Source organism: Ailuropoda melanoleuca, chromosome 14 (genome assembly GCF_002007445.2).
Source record: "Ailuropoda melanoleuca isolate Jingjing chromosome 14, ASM200744v2, whole genome shotgun sequence".
In the NCBI taxonomy this organism is placed as follows: Eukaryota; Metazoa; Chordata; class Mammalia; order Carnivora; family Ursidae; genus Ailuropoda; species Ailuropoda melanoleuca.
The window spans coordinates 6,491,541-6,510,326 of NC_048231.1; the positions used below are offsets into that span (position 1 = coordinate 6,491,541).

Genomic DNA, 18,786 nt, shown 5'->3' on the forward strand with positions numbered 1-18,786 from the left:
AAGGCCAGACGCTTAACGACTGAGCCACCCAGGCGCCCCTTAAAAATTAAATCTTTTAATTTTTTTTAAGAGATATTATTTATTTCACACAGAGAGAACAAGTGAGCCACAAGCAGGGGGAGTGGCAGAGGAGAGAGAGAAGCAAGCTCCCCACTGAGCAGGGAGCCCCACGAGGACCCTGGGATCATGACCTAAGCCAAAGTCAGATACTCAACTGACTGAGTTAGCCAGGTACCCCAAAAATACAATATTTAAAGGGGCGCCTGGGTGGCTCAGTCCGTTGAGCAGCAGACTCTTGATTTCGGCTCAGGTCATGATATCAGGGTTATTGGATCGAGCCCCACATCGTTGAGCTCTACATTCAGCATGGAGTCGGGTTGTCCCTCTCTCTCTGCTCCTGCCCCCCGCAACTCAACTCAAGGACACACGTGCGCACACGCTCTCTCTCTCTCAAATAAATAAAATAATTTTTTTTTAAATCTTTTCAAAATTTTTTGTTTAAAATAATTATAGCTATTAGTTCCTCCTTCCCCATACTTTCTTAGATAATATCTTTGAAAACGGACCCAGCAAAATGTGAATGCAGGAGAGACAACTAAATTACAGAAGTTTTCAGAACTACCACCATGTGTGGTCCTCTATTTTGGAGGTAGCTGGGCTACCTATTAGTGGGAACACTTTGGGCACAGAATATTGGATGAGGGACGAAAGACACCAAATTGACTTGCTTCAGCCAGCACAGACCAAAGTTCTGAAAAAAAGGGTCCTGCCCCCACACCTCTCCAGCATCCTGCCCTCGGTGGGACTCATGCCAGAGGAAGACTCAGTCTAATACTTCTCACCTGTGTCTGCTTTGGCTTCAGAAATCCAATAGTTGAATACCCTAAAAATCCATCTCCTTTTGTTTCCCGTAACCCCTTCCTTATTCATTAATCAAAGCTTTTGCCTTGTCCTATGAAGCAGGAGCCCTGTGGCCACAAGTCAGTCTGTGTCTTTGGTAAGTCACTCTGGCTGGTTGTGGAGCCTCTTCAGAGACATGGGGCCAAGGGGTCAACGGGAGTGGAGGCTCTTTGTAAAGACTCTTTCTGGCAGTGTGTGTGTGAATGATCTGGTCAGAGCTGTCAGTGCCTAAGACAGATGGGAGGGCTAAGTGGAAAGACAGACCGCAAAATGTTTACATCGGTTATCTGTTGGTGTTGGCATCGTTGGTGATTTTAACTTTCTTTTTGCTTACTTAATTTTCTGATGTTCATTACAGAAAAAGGAACATGGGTTTTTTTCTCTTTCTTAAGGAAAAATGTCATCAGTATTTTTACCTTTCTCCTTCATTTCTCTTGATGGTAGCATCATTAACAGACTTGGCACTGTTAGGCCAATGTTTGAAGGAGGGACTTACTCAGATATGCTCCCATACTAGACTAGATAGTTATCTCACCATCAAAAGGATCAAGTCCATGAAAAGAAACTTTTTAACTAAGCATAATTTTCACATTTCACCTACCAATGTGAAAAGCCCACCTGTTGTATAATAGTAGCAATTAAAATGTTGTCATTTAAACTCAGCAGTTATTACCATGGCAACTGTGTGTTGGGATTGTTTTTCCATCCTTTGCAGAATGGGCAGGGAGATGTGTGCCTTTCTAAATTGATAAAGTTTTTCGTTTCTCTCTTTTTATCTGTATTTTCTCAAGGTTATTTTGGGAGACCAAACAATGCTGCTAGTCATAGAGTTGACTTGCTGTGGCCTGATCCAGCAGGACTGGAAGGATTTAGAAATGTTAGCGCGGAGAGAGCCAGATGTGAGGTCAGCCTCCCCACTTGCATTTTCCTTCCAGTCAGCCTGATCATTCCACCTCTGCAGCATGGGGCCACTGTTCCTGGACCCTGCAGAATGCTTTCCTGAGGGTTGGGGAGTTTCTTCAAGGAGACTGCAGCCGCCAGTGCCCGGGGCCGGGCGGGGGCGGGGGAGCGGCAGGTGGCATTGGGCAGCATCAGCATGTCCAGTGTACTAGGCTTTGGGAGACCATATTTAGCAGGTCCCAGGAACAGCTAAGCACATGGGCACAAGTTAGATGTTGCATTTGGGGAGAGGTGTTTCCAAATCTACACTCCTAATTTCGCTGGTCTAGAATGTGCTGTCTTTCCAGGTGAGGATGTAATAATTACTAAATGTTGGGCTTTAGGGACCCATGAGAAACGATTGATATCATCGAGTCTTAAAATAAGGCTGAGAATGAGCCTAAAAGGGGCTGGACACAAACCAAGCGTGCTCTGGTGAACAGCCACTTGGGCTCCCCTAGAGAAACCAGGGTTAGGGATATGGAGAAATGCTCAGAGACATTATGCTAAACCCCGGGAGGAGCTAACAAGGAAAATTGCAAATTCTTCCTCTGCAAAGTTGGGAACTCCATTTGTACTATAAGAATTTTTTTGCGAAGAGCAGAGGAATGAACTCAATGAACTCTCTGCCTTACCTAAACCGGGATGCACAGGCCTAAAAAGGGCAGAAACCCCAGCACCCACCCCACCCCCACCCCTCTAAGGAAGGCATGCCTGTTGGACTCAGGGTCTTCCAATTTCGCCTTTTTTTTTTTTTTTGGTCAAACCTGAAACAAATTTGATTTGAAGAGGACAGAAATCCTCTTTTCCGTGCTCCAAATCTAAATGTTTCTTCCCTCGTTTACAGCACTTCATAAATAACCCATAGCCAAGATAACACTGTGACTTTCTTCCTCCAGGATTGCAATCCTGTAGCGTCAGAACAAAGACCGTGTGTGTGTGCGTGCGTGCTCGAGAGAGGAAGGAGCTGGAGATATTTGTTTATTAGAAGGGCAAAAACGGAGGTTAAAACATGCAGTGAGCGGAGAGTCAGGTCGGCTCGGTTCCTGGGGGCGCTGCTTTGTGGCCCGAGCCTGCGGGAGGGCGGCCGCCGCCTAGGATGCTGAGCCAGGGGATGGAGCGGCCCGCCGCCGGGGGAGGAGCCGCCGCCGCCCGGGAGGTGGAGGTGCCGCCGGGAACTTGGCGCTTCCGCTGAACAGAAGGAATGGTTTTTTCTCATCAACAGTAAGTGCCATGTCAGCCATCAGCTCTGTGTACGGCCGAGGGGCGGCTGCTGTGTCTGTGTGCCCGGCTGCCTCGCTGCCTCTTGTCGGGTACAATAGGAGTGACCGACGAGATGGTGGCTGGGGAGTGTGTGTGTGCGTGTGCTCAGCCATCGGGGGATGGGTGCTCTCCCGGGGCGTTTGCCCGTGGTGTCTGCAGTCCGCCTTTAACAAGCAGGGGAGAGGGGTGATGCTGTTGCTGCCTGGAAAATGGAAGTCGTCCCGCGACATAAACGCATCAAAGAGGCGATGAGCTCAAATGCCTTGAATGTCCATGCCCCCCAATCAGGGCTTCAAGATCTTGGGGTAATTGATTATCTGACTGTGAAGCTGTTCAGTCGTTTAAAGAGATGCAGTTGTACAGAATCGGTTCAGTGCTTTCAGCAACTGGCAGCTGCCCCACAGGTCTGAGTATCTGTTTAGCACAAATTCAGATGCTTCGACCATCTCAGTTTTCCGTAGTATTTTTTTAAGTTATGCTGTCCATATTGGCATGGGCTTTTTAAAATGTATGATCTCAAGTCTTCGTAGTTTAACTGTAGACGCTTTAGCATGTAGAGAATAGGAGTGAAATATAAATTATTCCATAGAAATGAATTTGATATTAAAAGCTCCATCACACGTTGGAAGACTTAGGTCTGATATAGAATGATATTAGCCGGACTTGATTTTGTTTATTTTGGTGGAAGAGCGCAGTTCATAAGTATTCTATATTCTGATATTTTGCTGTTAAAATAAAACTTTATTCACCTTGATTATTTTCTGCATTTCTACCCATAATCCCTGCAAAAGATCTTCTCATTTGTAGCTACTCTTAGCAAAAATTCTTACTTTGTGTGGTTTCATGTAAAAATGTTTTAGTTCTATCCAGGTCTTCCACTTATCTACACAGGTGAAACACTTTCCCTTTGCACCTAAAAACGTTTTTCCAGCCCTCAGAATTAGAATTCAACTCAGAAGATCACACTTATTCTTTCCTGGAGCAGCATGACTTTCTGAAATACGTGTGTGCACAGTGTTGTGGAGTGCGCTGGCGTAGAAAATGGGCAAGTGCAGAGATAAGGAGCTACATGAACAAACTGCCTTGGGGCTTGATGTAATGCGATATTGTGGTTTCTTCCCTGTGTCAGAAGGCTGGATTCTGAATGGCTTTCCTTGTTTCCCAGCATTAACTCGAGATTCCAATTTTTCCAAGAGCAATATTAACGAGGCCTAACATGGAGGTTGGTTGCCTGGACTGGCAAATGACACATACTCCCTGACCTGGGAAAGGTGATAATTAGATTACAGTGTCTGTGCAGAATAGAGTGACGCAGACTCCACCGTCATCTGATGGTTCCTAGAGTACGTTGTAACACGATTATCTGAAAAAAATGTTTTAAATCACGATGCAGTTTTGGATATTATGCCTTTCGTCAGAGGTTGGGATCTAGAAGTAGGTTAAATCCTGATTAGATGAATCTTGTAGCTTCTTGGCAACCTCTTCTTTTCTTTCCCCCCACCTTCCCTTCCTCTTTGATGTGCCCTAAGTGTATGTATGGTTTGTGTGCTTGTTTGTCAGTATTTCAGTTGCCCTGTATGGGACCATGGTAGAGGAGCACGTAGGGTTTGTAATGTGGCAGCAAATTGTTTTGTGGCAAGATGGCTTGGAGGTGCTCTGACCTTTACCTCTTTGCTTTAATATAGAACATAGCCATGTCTTTTATGAAAACAAATTTGAAGGTATGACTGAATATCATTTACTCGTTCAAAAAATATTTATTGAGCACCTCCTCTGTTGTATTATAATGTCAAAATTCAATCTAAATTAGGTCACGAGCTCTAGGGAATAAGAACTATATTTCAGTTATCTCTTGAATCCTTGGGAACCTGCATAGGGTCCAAGACAAAGCACATAGTTAAATGCTTATCGAAAGGAATTATGGAGGGGCAAATGTGGGCCCCCAAAGTACAGCACTTGGTGGACGGGCTTCCATCCCTTCCCCCTACTCCCCGCAGTGTATCCCAGAGCCATGAGACTGGACTTCTCATCATGTTCCCTAACAGCAACAAAAACCATCCTGTGCCCGATACTAGCTAATGTGTGTGCAGGTTTATATGAGTGGCCCTGAGGAAAGGGCCTAAGAACAGCAGCTCCGGACCAGAGCGCCCGGGTTGGAATCCTGCCTGTGCCATTTAATGATCACATGCCTGGGGCAGGTAATTTGATCCCTGTGCTGCAGTTACCTCACCTGTCGAATGGGGATGCTGACAGTACTGATCTCCTAGCATCGCGGGAGGATTAAATGGGTTGCTGACCAGTAGAGCCCCAAGGGCCTGGCACAGGTAGATGTCAGCCAGTTCTGTGCTGTTGCATGTAGTCATCAAGGTTGTGAATTAGAAAGTATACCCAGTGGACATTTAAAAAGAACGGAATAACAGTAGAAAGTCTAATATTTTATTCCCGAACTCCATTGGTTTGTCTTAAGCACTCCATTTTGAACACCACTGGCCTGGAGTATTAGAGTCCTGGGGAAGCCAAGTGAATTATCCTCCCCCTGCTTCGTACTCCCCCCTCCGCTATTGCACACTCACCCTGGGATGACCAGGATTCATGATCACTGCATCTCTGTGTTTGCACCCAGGTTCTTTTGTCTCTCGTTAGCTCCGGTCATTTAAAAAGTTATACTTTAGACCTTTCTTTTTAAAATAAAGAGGCTGAGTTGCTTAGGATGGAGTAGGGTCAGATGCCTGATAGAGGGGGGTTGGCAGGAGAGCTGTGCAGGGGCCACCAAGCCGGAGCTCCTCTCCCCATGTCTAGGAAGCTCTCGGGGCTGGGCTGCCTCTTCAGCCAGAGCCTTCTAGAAGGACAGCCCCTTGCAAACTGCACGAAAGACTCCTTGTCCCATAGGGCCTGGGATTCCCAGCTCCTCTGGCATTGTCTGGAGTGTCCCTTCTGGCCCCTAAGCAGTCAGGGTGACAAGATACTGGGGTAAGGAGGGTGTACTTCTAAAGCCTCTGAAGCCATGGGAACAAAGGCAGGATCTAGGTTACAGCTGCATCCAGGCCTGGCCCCAGATTCTGTTACTTCCTTTTTAATAAATCATCTTGTGGCTTTAAAGGGAACTCCTTGTGGTGTTTGTAGTAAGACTAATTTGGAAAAACTTACCGCCATGAAAATCATCTTGATCATGGTTTCTGGGCATCTGTCTCTGTTAGGTACTATGCCAAATACATTCCATGTGTTTATATCTCATTCAACCCTCTCAGCCACCCAGGGAAGGAAGGGATAACTAGCTTTGACATGGTTTTTCAGATGAGCTTAAACAGAGCCAGGATTCAAACCCAGGCCCTGACCACAGAGTCTGTGCTCTTTACCACCAGACTCCACAGCCTCCTCCCAGGGCTGCCTAACTCATGGCAGAGTTGAGAAGAAATACTATGAAAGGACTTTGTAAGGTTCATTGCCTTATACACGAGCTGTTATTGTAGCATCACGGAATCCCCATTGGCAATAATAAGAGCTAGAATCATCCTGAGTGCTACTCTACTCCATAGACTTCACACACATCCTTTTGTTTCGGGTCAAGACTACCTGCAAGGTGGATAATTTTGCAGGTAACAAGGAAACTGGACATCAGGAAAGTTAGGCTCCTTGCAGGGCTGCACAGCTCATAGATGGTACAGTGGGACTTAGAACCAGGTCTGCTCACTTCCAGAACTCTGCCCCCTTAACTTCACTCAGATATTACCACCTCCCGAAGTTTGAGGGACCTCAGAAACCTACTAGAGTTGAGGATGCTGAAGTAAAAGGATTTACCCTAAATCCTAAAACTAGCTGGTAATAGAGCTGGAGGTAAAAGTCAGTCTGCAGGGTTGACTTGGTTGGTGGTAGGATGCAAAAAATAAAGAAGTAAGTAAAAATTAAAACACACGTAATTCCCTGGTCTCCTTAAATAATGGCATGTCGTGGAAGTGCTCATACACATTTATTCTGCAACAAATGTTTGTCAGTACCACCTGCCCACCAGGCGAAGTGGGGGTATGTGCGTGCAGAGATGGCAAGCCCGTGCAGCCTGGCTAGCGCGGACAGTGTCGTGGTAGGTGCATGGTGAATGAGGGATGTGGACACAACACGGGGCAGGAGGTCCCGGGTGCTGCAGGAGCACGTGGGCCAGGGGCCCTCAGTGTCTTTGGTGAGAAGTGGTAGACGCTCCAGGGGAAGGAAAGGAGAGCCATTTTGCAGAGTGCTGGGATGGAGAGAGGCCGCTGAACCCTTGATGACCTGAAAAGGTCACGGTGTTAAACTGGTATGTTGGGGTAGGGTGAGGACTGTGGAAACATTTGAGCGTGAATGGATCAGACTTACCATCTAGAATGTGCCTTTTGGCCACAGAACCACAGCTGGGTAGGGGGCAAGGAGGGTGGTCGGCATCTGTTGATGGGCAGTCCAAGAAGAGGTGAAGGTAACAGGGAGTGCAGCGCACTCCGACAAGTTGGAGCCAGTGCCTCAGTTTCTCTTTCTTGTGCTGCAGGATGGAGTTCTGACAGCACCTGGTAACATCAGTATTGATAGCTGGGAACTGCATTGCAGCTATCACTCCAAGTCTCTGGGATTCACTAAGCATCCCGCAGACCAGGGCGCCTGGGTGGCTCAGTGGTTTAAGCGCCCAACTCCTGGTTTACACTCAGGTTATGATCTCATGGGTCGTGAGATCGAGCCCTGTATTGGGCTCCAAGCTCAGCAGGGCATCTGCTTGAAGAGTCTCTCCCTCTGCCCCTCCTCCGACTCGCATGCTCGTTCACTTTCTCTCTCTCTCTCTCAAATAAAGTAATTAATTAAAAAAAAGAAAAAGAATCCCACAGATCACCAGAACAAGCCCTCACTCACTTTGGGACTTCCGTGAAGGCAGATTATAGAGAAGGATTTTTTTTTTCAGGATCTGCGTGAAGTTTATTTTCCTAGCAGCTGTGTCATTTCCCCTTGACAGTACGTCGATGTGCCAGTGAGCTCACCCAGTGCACCGACGCGTGTGTGCTTGTTCAGATCACCACGCTGTGTCGGAGGCAGATGGTTCAGGACTGTGCTTGCAGATTATCTTTGCCCTGTTCCCCACCACACTCCCTGCTCCCCTTTTGGCTGATACAGCCGCCCCATAATGGGCTGGGTGTATGTGTGAGGCTCCCTCAACCCCTTAGACTGGACATGGTGGGCTTTAGCGCCTGTTCTGTGCTTGATCAAGAAGAGAGGCCCATGAGAAGCCTCGTGGGCCAGATACCACCAAGTGAGCCAGGCATGTAAATTCTTTAAACTGTCGGGGAAAGTCCCTGGCCGCTGCAGTCTTGGCATATACCCAAGACAGAAACTGGACAGAAATCAAGTGTGGTTATTTTATTTAATTTTTATTTTTAAAGATGTTATTTATGCATTTATTTTAGAGGGAACGCACACGTGCATGCGGGGGGAGGGGCAGAAGCAGAGAATCTCAAGCAGACTCCACCGTGAGCGCAGAGCCTGACACGGAGCACAATCTCACAACCACGATCTTGACCTGAAACCAAGAGTTGGACAGCCCACCGACTGAGCCACCCAGGCGCCCCAAGTGTGGTTATTTTAACCTCAAGGGAATGAGATGGCATCTCCTCTTTCCTCGGGAGCCTTAGAAAGATGTACTGGGTCTCAGGGGATCCCACTTTGGGAATGATAGGACTTCGTATTTGCATAGGTAGATGAACGCTTAGCCCATTTGAAAATCAGCCAGACCAGCAGTTTTGTAAAGTGTCACATGTTCTGTGAAAGCTCTGTAATGTGAGAGCTGTTCCTGCTATAAAATCAATAACTGACATAAGTTGCTTTTTACACTGTGACACCTTGGTTAGCACATTCTTGTCACCACTAACCGTTGGGCTTTGGTTTTTTTACCCCTCTTTTTCCTGCAAATATGTTTAGGGTGAAGAAGCTGAAGGAGACCTTTGCTTTTATTCAGCAGTTAGACAAAAACATGAGCAACCTTCGTACCTGGTTGGCTCGAATTGAGTCAGAGCTTTCTAAGCCTGTCGTGTATGACGTCTGCGATGATCAAGAGATCCAGAAGAGGCTCGCCGAGCAGCAGGTGAGGAAAGCAAGCTTTTGTAAGAGTACAGCTGTCTGTGATACCTGCTGACTCAAGCCTTCCCCATATTGGCTGCGTCCTGTAGCATGTTCACATTGCATAACATCGGCTCGTTTTTTCCAGAGAAAACTGACCACCTGTCCGTGTACTTGTACGTGTGAGACCGTCTCTTGTGTGCCCGTCTTCTGCCCCATTCACGCATCTCTTTGTGAAATGCTTTGAATAATGTTTGAGATGTAGGTCTTAGTGGTAAATAAGGTGTTTTGCTTATATATTTTTTTAACTTGGATGCTTGTTTTGTGACTATAGTTTTAGGGGGCAATGAATTGAAAGGAAAATTTCCTAACCAAGGAAAGTTTTCATGGGACAACAGATCATCTGATAGACCTTCCAAAAAAAAAAAAAAGTGTAAAAAGAAAGACACTTAGGCCAATAGCTTAGGAAGCCCTCCTGCAGCGCTCTGTGAGTGTCTCTCATCAGTTATGCACCCTCTGAGCCAACCCTGGAAACTCCCCAGCATGAAACCACCACCGAGTCCTGAGTCCTGCCAGTGTTACCATCACACTACTCTGGTGGGTGCTTGCTGATGCCACACACTTACCAAATCCACTTTGCTGCCCTCCCATCGACTCACAGTCACATGTTCATTCTCATGTGAAGTGCCTGGAGCTTATCTTCATTTTTAAAATTAAGTTTATAGTAGCCTTTCGGTAGCTTTCCTTCACCGTCATGGGTTTTTCTTAGACCCAGGAGTAGATTGCGTTTTGACCATATAAGCAATATGGTTGTCATCAGGTTCTCAGACTCCTCTCTGTTCTCCTCACATTTACCTCCAAAGCCTTGGTGTTTGCTGTCTGTCAGCACACCAGGAAGATTCACCCACACGTAACAGCTGCTCTTAGAGAAAGAATTGGGGGCTGAACCTCTCTCACAGATTCAAGGGCAGAAGGTGATGATAAATTAATGACAAATTCCCTTGAGTTCAAGTTGATCGTTTTAATAGTAATGAGTGACATCTCCTGCTACCGTAAAATAGAGCCAAGTATTTGACATTCCTCTTGACTTAGATCTTTATTCAGTCTATTACTGTTACTGTTTGTAAACAACGCCTATTCTCAGACTTTCAAGTTAGTATGATTTAGCAAGGCTATGAAGTAAAAATACTGGTTTTGGCAGTTAGCTGCAGAAATTTAAGTATGTCCTTTTCATTGAGGTCATCTCAGTTCTGTCTTTGCTTTCTGGAGAAAGGAATACTGATATAAGTACCATGTTAATGGACATTGCAGAGATTTTAATGCCCTTCTCATTGGAGTCACAGCTGCTGGACATTATCGACTTTATTTGCAAGTTCGATCCACTAGGGTGAATTTCTTGAGCAGTCTCTTTACACACAGGCCTTGCAAATAACAATTTACCCTGCCTGGTGAGTTTTTTCAGGTAAATAGTATAGGAACTGAGTATGTTTTTCCCCTTAAAGAATGACTGGCTAAATTTGGCAGGGCCAATAATGTGTGTTAACGTTTTATAAATCTGAGGTTTGCCAAAACATCATTAAATTGCAGGGAGTGTATTCCCCCAAAGGGTACAGTTTGGAGCAGCTGCCCATCCTCCTGGCGTTATTTGGTCCTGTTTTGAAATGGTCCATAATTTCACTCGGGTTGATTTGAAGCTTCCCGCTTCAGGAAACTTTCAGTACTTTTGTTTAAAAAAAAATTTTTTTTTAATACCCAGACCAGACCTTAAGGCTCCATCAAAACCACAAAAAACAGAAATGTGTCACACACAAGAATTATGCATGGGCCATTAAAAAAACAAAACAAAAAACAAACCTTACTTGTGTTTCTGTCATTAGTTAAATATAATAAGTTGCATGATTATTTCGAGAAATAAGACCTAAAAGCTTGGGATCACGTAGTAGTGCCTTCTGCAAAATCCATCAGGCCCCCAAGAGTGATTAGGAACCATGCTTCCCAGATCCTCATGGTCATGTTCTTGGGAGCACCTTAGGGAAGAAGTCAAACCTTATCAGAGTCCTTTTTGTTTCTTTTACGTAGAACTCCTTGGGTAGTAAGGGTGATGTTGTTATTTTTGTGGAACATATCATCTTCAAAATGCAAAGGCAGTGGTAGCAACCTTTGTAACACTTTCAGACTATGAACCACTTGCCTTAGGCTTTCTGCATTTCTCTCCTGTTTTCTTCGGTTTCCTGGTTCCTTGTAGGTGTCACACGGTGACGTTGGGAGAGAGTGCTGTTCCTTACTCCCCATTCTGTAATACCAGAAACCAACCCCCTTCCCAGCAGGTGCGCTCAGCTTCATGCCAACCTCGTAAACCACTCCCACTGGACCACTCTGCTCCGCTGGCTTTCCAGCCCATGCCCCTCCCCCAGAGTCACCCCCCCTAGGCTGGCTTGGCTTTCTCCTTTCTTCTTTTCCCCCTTTATCTTGTTTTTCTGGTTCCTTTTGTATTCTCCTTCCTGGTTGCATTCTCCACCTCTCCCTCTCACTGCCTCCTCCTCCTCCCCGCCCCCCCCCAACACCTGCTCTTTCCCAGCTTCACAGCTCTTTGTTACCTACTCAGGAACAGAAACACAAAACAAACGGGGCTGCCCCGGAGCCTGTTTCCAGAACCATTGGCAAAAGTCTTTTACCTTGTTTTATGTTGTTTCTTAGGTCCCATTCTTCAAATTGCACTTGAACAGTTCTTTAGATCTAATTACTGTGCATGCTGCTGCCTCAATGGGACTAGTGGTGAGATGGTTCATAAAATGTCACTCATTTAGCACCTAAGTGGTTTGCATTTTTAAATGTGGTTCACTACATATTTTAAAAGTAACCAGTACATAATACAAAATCAGTAGTCATTCTGCAGTGTTTGCAAAGTTTGTTTTGGAAATTTTGAAATTTTTTGAATTTTTTTTAACCCAAATGTTGATGGTCTTTTATAAACTATTGTAGAGCTCATTTCTTGCTCCCAGATTCACCCTGTGTATTAATCAGTTCTCAATAGCAGTTTTGTTCAATATAAGCTGAACAGATAAGGTAGAGAAACTGCAACGAGTCTGTTAAAATATGCAGCATTCACATTTATCTGTAGACTAGACTTTTTCAGTACTTTTCAACCAGATCCTACCCAGCCCTACCTGGTGAGGTCAGGGGCAGGTACCATTTTTCAATTAAAATCTCCACTGTTACTCATTCAGCATCAATGTTAGGATTCCTTGTTTATTATTTTAATAAAGTCAAGAGACATTTATCAATGCCAGTAAATTTTAGGAAGGCTCATGACAATTCTGTGAGCCAACAAGAATTCTTAAAGTTTGAATTCTGTTTAAACCTAATAATTATAAAGCTGGTGCTTGCGTGGACCCTGGGAAGACTTCCGCCATTTGTCCTGGACTCAGGAGCTTAAAAAAAATCACCCTGCTCATGTCTCTTCACAGGACACGTAGGGTGACAAACTAAAAAACACATTTTCTTTTTTCTTTTTTTTTTTTAAGTGTATTTATTTTTTTAGTAATCTCTACACCCAACACAGGACTTGAACACACGGCCCGGAGACCAAGAGTCCCATGCTCCTCCAACCCAGTGCACCAGGTGCCCCCAGAACACATTTTTGTAGCATGACTTTGTGCTGTTCGTTTTTAATCAGTTAGGATCCTGTTAAAAACTGCTTAATTTAAAATATGGTTTCAGTATTCACGTTTTCTTCCTTCATATCCACCTGGACAGAGAATGATCAAAACTGCACATTTATCAGAAAAAAAGTAAGAAACTATTAGTCTTCTCTAATAGTAATTTCAAAATTATTAAATATTGAGGTGATGCGGCATGACCTTTATGTTGCCTTTCTGTAGATGGTGGCAGGCAGTTTATAAAATAATCTCTCCTGTAAACTGGATTTTGTTGAATCCAGGGAGCTTTAGTTAACAGCGGCTTATTTAGCTTTGTCTTTATTATTTCTTCATAGCGTAATTTGATACTAAGATTAGTGGCATGCTCTGTTGTCACTTATCACAGAATTTAGATATCCTGAAGAAGCCTAATTCCAGAATGCAAAACAGTCTCCTTATCTCTTCCTCCTCCAGCCCTCCCATGGTGCGCAGAAGAAATACTCTCCGGGTGATACCGGAAAATGCTGTGTTTAGTGTTAAGCTTTTCATTTTTCCCCATAACCATACATTGTCTCCTCATGAATGCTCTTTTTCCTGAATCCGGGAGTAGCACCGTCACCATCACAGGACTCCAGAGAGACCATGCCCGCTCTGTTGGAGCCCATCCATTGGGAAAGTAGGGTCCCAAACTCTTCCCTTGGGCCTATGGAGCCCTAGGATGGGCATGATTTGGCGTGTGTGGGAAGATGGCACAAAGGCCTCAGTAGATTTAAGAGTTCTGGGACCCATGAAAGGTTAAGAGTTCTGCTGAAGTTTTAGGTCCTGCTGAAGAGACCCCCAAGGAAGACCTCCCTGGAGCCATGTCTCAATGGGGGGCCCTTGCGTTCAGGTGGTATGGAGTGGATCCCATGCCTCCCGGAGTCGGTGGGGAAGTGGGCTCTCAGGAGAGGGTTCTCCTGCTTTCCCGCCCCCTCTAGTCAGTTCAGCAAACAAATCCCAGTTGCGGCCAGTTTCTATCTGGTGCTACAGCACAGGGGTCGCACAGAGATGAGAGAGACAGTCCTTGTTACTGATCGGAGGTGGCCATGCACCTGGGCTGCAAGAAGGGTGGGGGAGTGGAGAGCCTCTGATGCCAGTCATCCCACCGTCACCACCACCTGCACCACCACCACCAGCAGCAGCACCTCAAGGTGCTTCTTACTCCGTTCCAACCGTAGGACCTGCAGCGAGACATCGAACAACACAGCGCGGGCGTGGAGTCTGTGTTTAACATCTGTGATGTCCTCCTGCATGACTCTGATGCCTGTGCCAACGAGACCGAGTGCGACTCCATCCAGCAGACCACCAGAAGCTTGGACAGACGCTGGAGGAACATCTGTGCCATGTCGATGGAACGGCGAATGAAGTAAGAACCGAGCTGCCCCTGAACGTTTGAAACACGGTCCTCCCAACGCAGGGCGTCCTTCTCCTCTCAATAACAGTAGCTGTGTTCTGTTCGCTTCACTTCCAAGGCTACAGGCAGAGAGGGCTCAGTAGGTGTGAGCATGCGCATGCAATGAATTATTCAAGAGAAATATAATCGGGGTAATGGCTTTGCCCAGCAGTCCTGTGTCGTGAGGCGTAACCACGGCCGGCCACTGTGCGTCTGTGTCCCTAGCTACGAAGCAGTGGAGGGAAGCCCTGTCTCCTGCTGGTTAACCTCTATGAAGCAGGAGCTTTGAGGGGCAGTCCCGAGGAGGAAGGTGACCTGACCAAGAAGGGGATGTTCCCGGTTATTTCCTAGGGTGTTGGGAATGGGACCAGTCAAGGGGGGAAAACAGATGAAAGCTCATGGTTGAAGCGGATGGCTTACATTGAGATGCTTTCCTCCTGCCAGAATTGAGGAGACTTGGCGTCTCTGGCAGAAATTTCTAGATGATTACTCCCGCTTCGAGGACTGGCTCAAGTCCGCCGAGAGGACGGCAGCCTATCCGAATTCCTCAGAGGTGTTGTACACAAATGCCAAAGAAGAGCTGAAGAGGTTCGAGGTAAAGCCCAAAGCCCCTCCAGCCCGGTGCTCCTCACCAAGCCTCTCCGTGGCTGGCTCTCCCCACCGCTGGCCGGGGCCGCCCTGTCCACACCCGCCGGCAGCTGCCACGACAGCTTTGCCCCGCGAGACCGATCCATGCCGAGCGGCACGCAGGGAGCTTGAGAGGCTGCTCTTCGCAGCGGAGCAGGGGAGGTGGGCTCTCTGTGGCCGTGGCGGCCCGGGGGTCAGCCTCTGGAGCGGGCGGTCTGGGGCGCGCCGGGCCGAGCCGGCCTGGGTCTCACGCGCCCGTCTGTGCGCCGCAGGCCTTCCAGCGGCAGATCCACGAGAGGCTGACGCAGCTCGAGCTCATCAACAAGCAGTACCGGCGGCTGGCGCGCGAGAACCGCACCGACACAGCCAGCAGGCTGAAGCAGATGGTGCACGAGGGCAACCAGCGCTGGGACACCCTCCAGAGGCGGGTCACGGCCGTGCTGCGGAGACTCAGAGTAACCTTGGCTAGTCCCCCGCCCCGTCTGTAGGCTGCACCGGGCTTGTAGCAGAGCAGTGGGTAGAGTTCGGTTCAGGCCGGGGGTGTCTTCCCGCTCTTGCAAGGGCTTTCCCTGCCCTTTAAGCCAAAGCTGTCAACCTTCGCGTCTTTTGTTAGGAGGTTATTTGCCTAAGACTAGGCTTCGGAGGCAGGGCCTGTGTCTTGTGATCTGTGGTGTCAGGCACATCCTTTTCCGACTTCCATAAACCCTAAAGGTTGGCACGTTGGGTCACGGGCTGCCCACAGGGTCTGGGCCGCTGCCATCACGAGGTCAGGCCTGGTGCCTCTAGGCCTGCAAGGAAGCCTGCCTTGCCCATCGTTTCTGTGTGTCCCACTGGTTTTTGCACTATGAGAGATGCAGACGAAGCCCCCTCTGCATCGTGGAGCTGGGGGACAGCAATTAGCACCCCCCCCCGAATTTCAGAGCACATTGACCTAACCTCAGAGGCTGGGGTTGATTTTTGAATGTAGACGTTCACCAAAAAGTTGCGTACTGCAGGAGACACGGTACGTGAACCTTTGTGAGTCTAGGTGTAAAGGGACAGGACCCGTGTGGTTTGTGGCTGCAGGAAGAAATTTTAATCCCTGCTTCTGTTCTCAGGGCAGAACGCTCTTGAAATCATTCTAAGATGAGGAGAATCTGGGTGGTTTGTTTTTTTTTTAAAACCCCTCAGGAAGAAATGGGCTAGCTTTTCAGACAACCCCGTGCATTAATTTCTTGATCTCCTGCTGATTCGACTGTGACCAGTGTAAACCCTCAGTTGGCACTGAATTGTCTGAGAACCAGCTGCCCATCGATGAGGTAGTAACCCAAGAGGCTTCCTTAATTGAAGGTGATAAATCTGGGTCTTCTTTCTCTGAGGGAACACGTTCAGGGTTACCTCAGTGAAGGCAAATGGGGCACTAGGCCAGGCTTAACCCTGAGATCAGTACTTCTCCATCTTGAAGCTACTATTTCAAGCAGCAGCTTCCACAGAAGGCTAATTAGGTAAAAGCAGGTAGGGTGCCTGGTCTGCACAGTGAGGGGGTTCCTCAAAGGGCAGGCTGGGAAAATCACTGACCTAGAGAATTGCAGAATTTAAGATGCTGAAAGGATCCTCGGCATCACAGTCAACATACCCACACCCTAATTTGCCAGTGAAGACACGAAGCCTCAGAGGAGTTGGGGGGGCTTGTTTGTTATCACACAGCCAGGACCAGAGCCCAGGCTCCTGACCCCGCGCCTGCCCCCTGATGCCCTGTGGGCCTCTGGGGGTACCCTTCCCTCTTGGCTAAAAATAACCTTGCTGTCTGCCTGAACGCTTTTGTGCCATCAAAACAAACGTGATATTCCCCCCGCCTTTGACAGCATTTCACCAACCAAAGGGAGGAATTCGAGGGGACCAGGGAGAGCATTCTGGTGTGGCTCACGGAGATGGACCTGCAGCTGACCAACGTGGAGCACTTCTCGGAGAGCGACGCCGACGACAAGATGCGCCAGCTGAACGTAAGGCCTGCTTCATCGGCCCCTCTCAGGACGATGCACCTTGGCAAGGGAGAGCTGGCCAAGGACAAACGTCCCCTGATACCCTGAGAGCAGATTCCAGCCGGGGGAAAGCAGCCAGGCTGCACCCACCTGTGTCCGGGGTGGTCATGGGCGAGGATGCTATTCCTTACAGTCAAGGGGCCATTGGAACAAGACTCAGTATTCTTTGTCATTTATAATCACCCATGGGGAGAACGCTCTTGAGGTTCCAAACAGAACTTCGTAAGATGCTCTTTCCCCAGCTCTCTAGTCTGAGTGCAACATGTGGGGGGGGAGGGGGTAACTGGGGGGAGTCTGTATCAAGAGTGGGGCCAAGAACAGATCTCGTCCACTCTCCCACATATCTGTATTTCACTATGATTCCCTCCCTGGCTTTTAAAAGCAGTTGAAAAATAGAAATGTGCCTTCCCTAATATAATGGCACCCATGAGATGAGTATTGTGTCAGCAGAAGCAAATGCCCGTGGGTGGTTTATTACGGGGAATTTTCTGTTTCCACCAAGCGTCAATAAGACAAGTTTTCTCCCTCACACCCAATAGCAGTCAATGTCTATCCCTACCAAACTTTTAGAATTATTGTAATTGGAAAATTCCAGTCCCTGCCCAGAAGGGAGAGGGGGAAAAAAATCACGTAAGTCATTTTAGATGACTCAGTCTTTATTGTCGCCTCGTTAAAAATCCACAAAGCTAGAGTACTGGTGCAGGAACAAGGCCGCGGTAACCCTGGGATGCCTTTTCTACAGCCTGGTTCAAAGCAGCAGACGCTGGATCCTCAGGAAAACGTCCCTTCTCTGAAATCCTTTCTTTCTCCTCTTCGGAATAGGGTTTCCAGCAGGAAATTACACTGAACACCAACAAGATCGATCAGCTCATCGTTTTCGGGGAGCAGCTGATCCAGAAGAGCGAGCCGCTGGACGCCGCGCTGATCGAGGACGAGCTGGAGGAGCTGCACCGGTATTGCCAGGAAGTCTTCGGCCGCGTCTCCCGCTTCCACCGCAGGCTCACCTCCCACGCCCCGGTAAGGGCAGCGCCGCGCTCGGGCGGCCCCGGGCGACTCACACGTGACCTTGGACCGAATTTTTAAAGAACTGGGAAATCTGTGCAATGGTCAACTGTGATGTGTTTTATGGTAAAAAGGGGGGGAAACCCCATTTTATTGCGCTGTTATCACTGTGGAGTGACACTTCCTTGGAGGCTCCCATTGTCCAGTGGAAGGGACGGCACTTGGGCAAGTTCTCGCTCCTCCGACCTTTCCCATGTGTGCCTCACTACGGGGCTTCCCCGACAGGTCCGCATCCCGAGGATGCGGTGACACTTGTTCTGGTTTTGCTTACAGTGGTAACTTGGGAATGTGTTGGCCTGTTCCTCTTAGTGTCTGGAAATTTTTAATATCTGTGCCTTTCTGGTGCTTTGTTCTCACCACTGAAGTGACAAAAGCATCCGTTTTTCCAAAGCAACCCTCAAGTTGCCCTCAACAGAGGGACCTTTTGGGAAGTTCAGGTAGAGTTCAGGCCATTACTCTGTGTTCATTGCCTTCGTGCGCCAGAAGCTTTCACAGTGACCATATTGACCGACACGACTGGTCGCTTTTTTCTTCTTTGTGTCCCCAACTGGCTAACTTGATAGTTATTTCTTCATCAGACCTAGCCTTAAAAATTATAGTACAATTCCCTCATTTCTAAACATAGCAGTTTATAGTCCCTTTTCTTAGGCCAAAGCATTACAACATAGGGAGAATAAGGTTCTATATCCTGACCGATAAGATTGAGGATAAGAATGGCCTTTAAGTTTTTTTTTTTTTAATTTTTTGATTGTTGGAGTAAACCGGCCATTAACCACCAATGAAACTTTGACCACCATTTCTTATTTTCTAGCTAAAGTTGTTTGACTTAGATCACTGA

General features: G+C 47.4%; 1 protein-coding gene across 1 annotated transcript in view; it reads left to right on the forward strand.

Moving 5' to 3' along the window:
- Positions 1-18,786, forward strand: part of SYNE2 (spectrin repeat containing nuclear envelope protein 2) — a 267,176-nt gene that overhangs the window by 236,852 nt on the left and 11,538 nt on the right. The window contains 6 exon segments of the mRNA XM_002914161.4: positions 9,031-9,193; positions 14,024-14,211; positions 14,683-14,833; positions 15,138-15,320; positions 16,710-16,847; positions 17,709-17,903. Of these exon segments, the coding sequence (XP_002914207.2) occupies positions 9,031-9,193; positions 14,024-14,211; positions 14,683-14,833; positions 15,138-15,320; positions 16,710-16,847; positions 17,709-17,903 (1,018 nt within the window).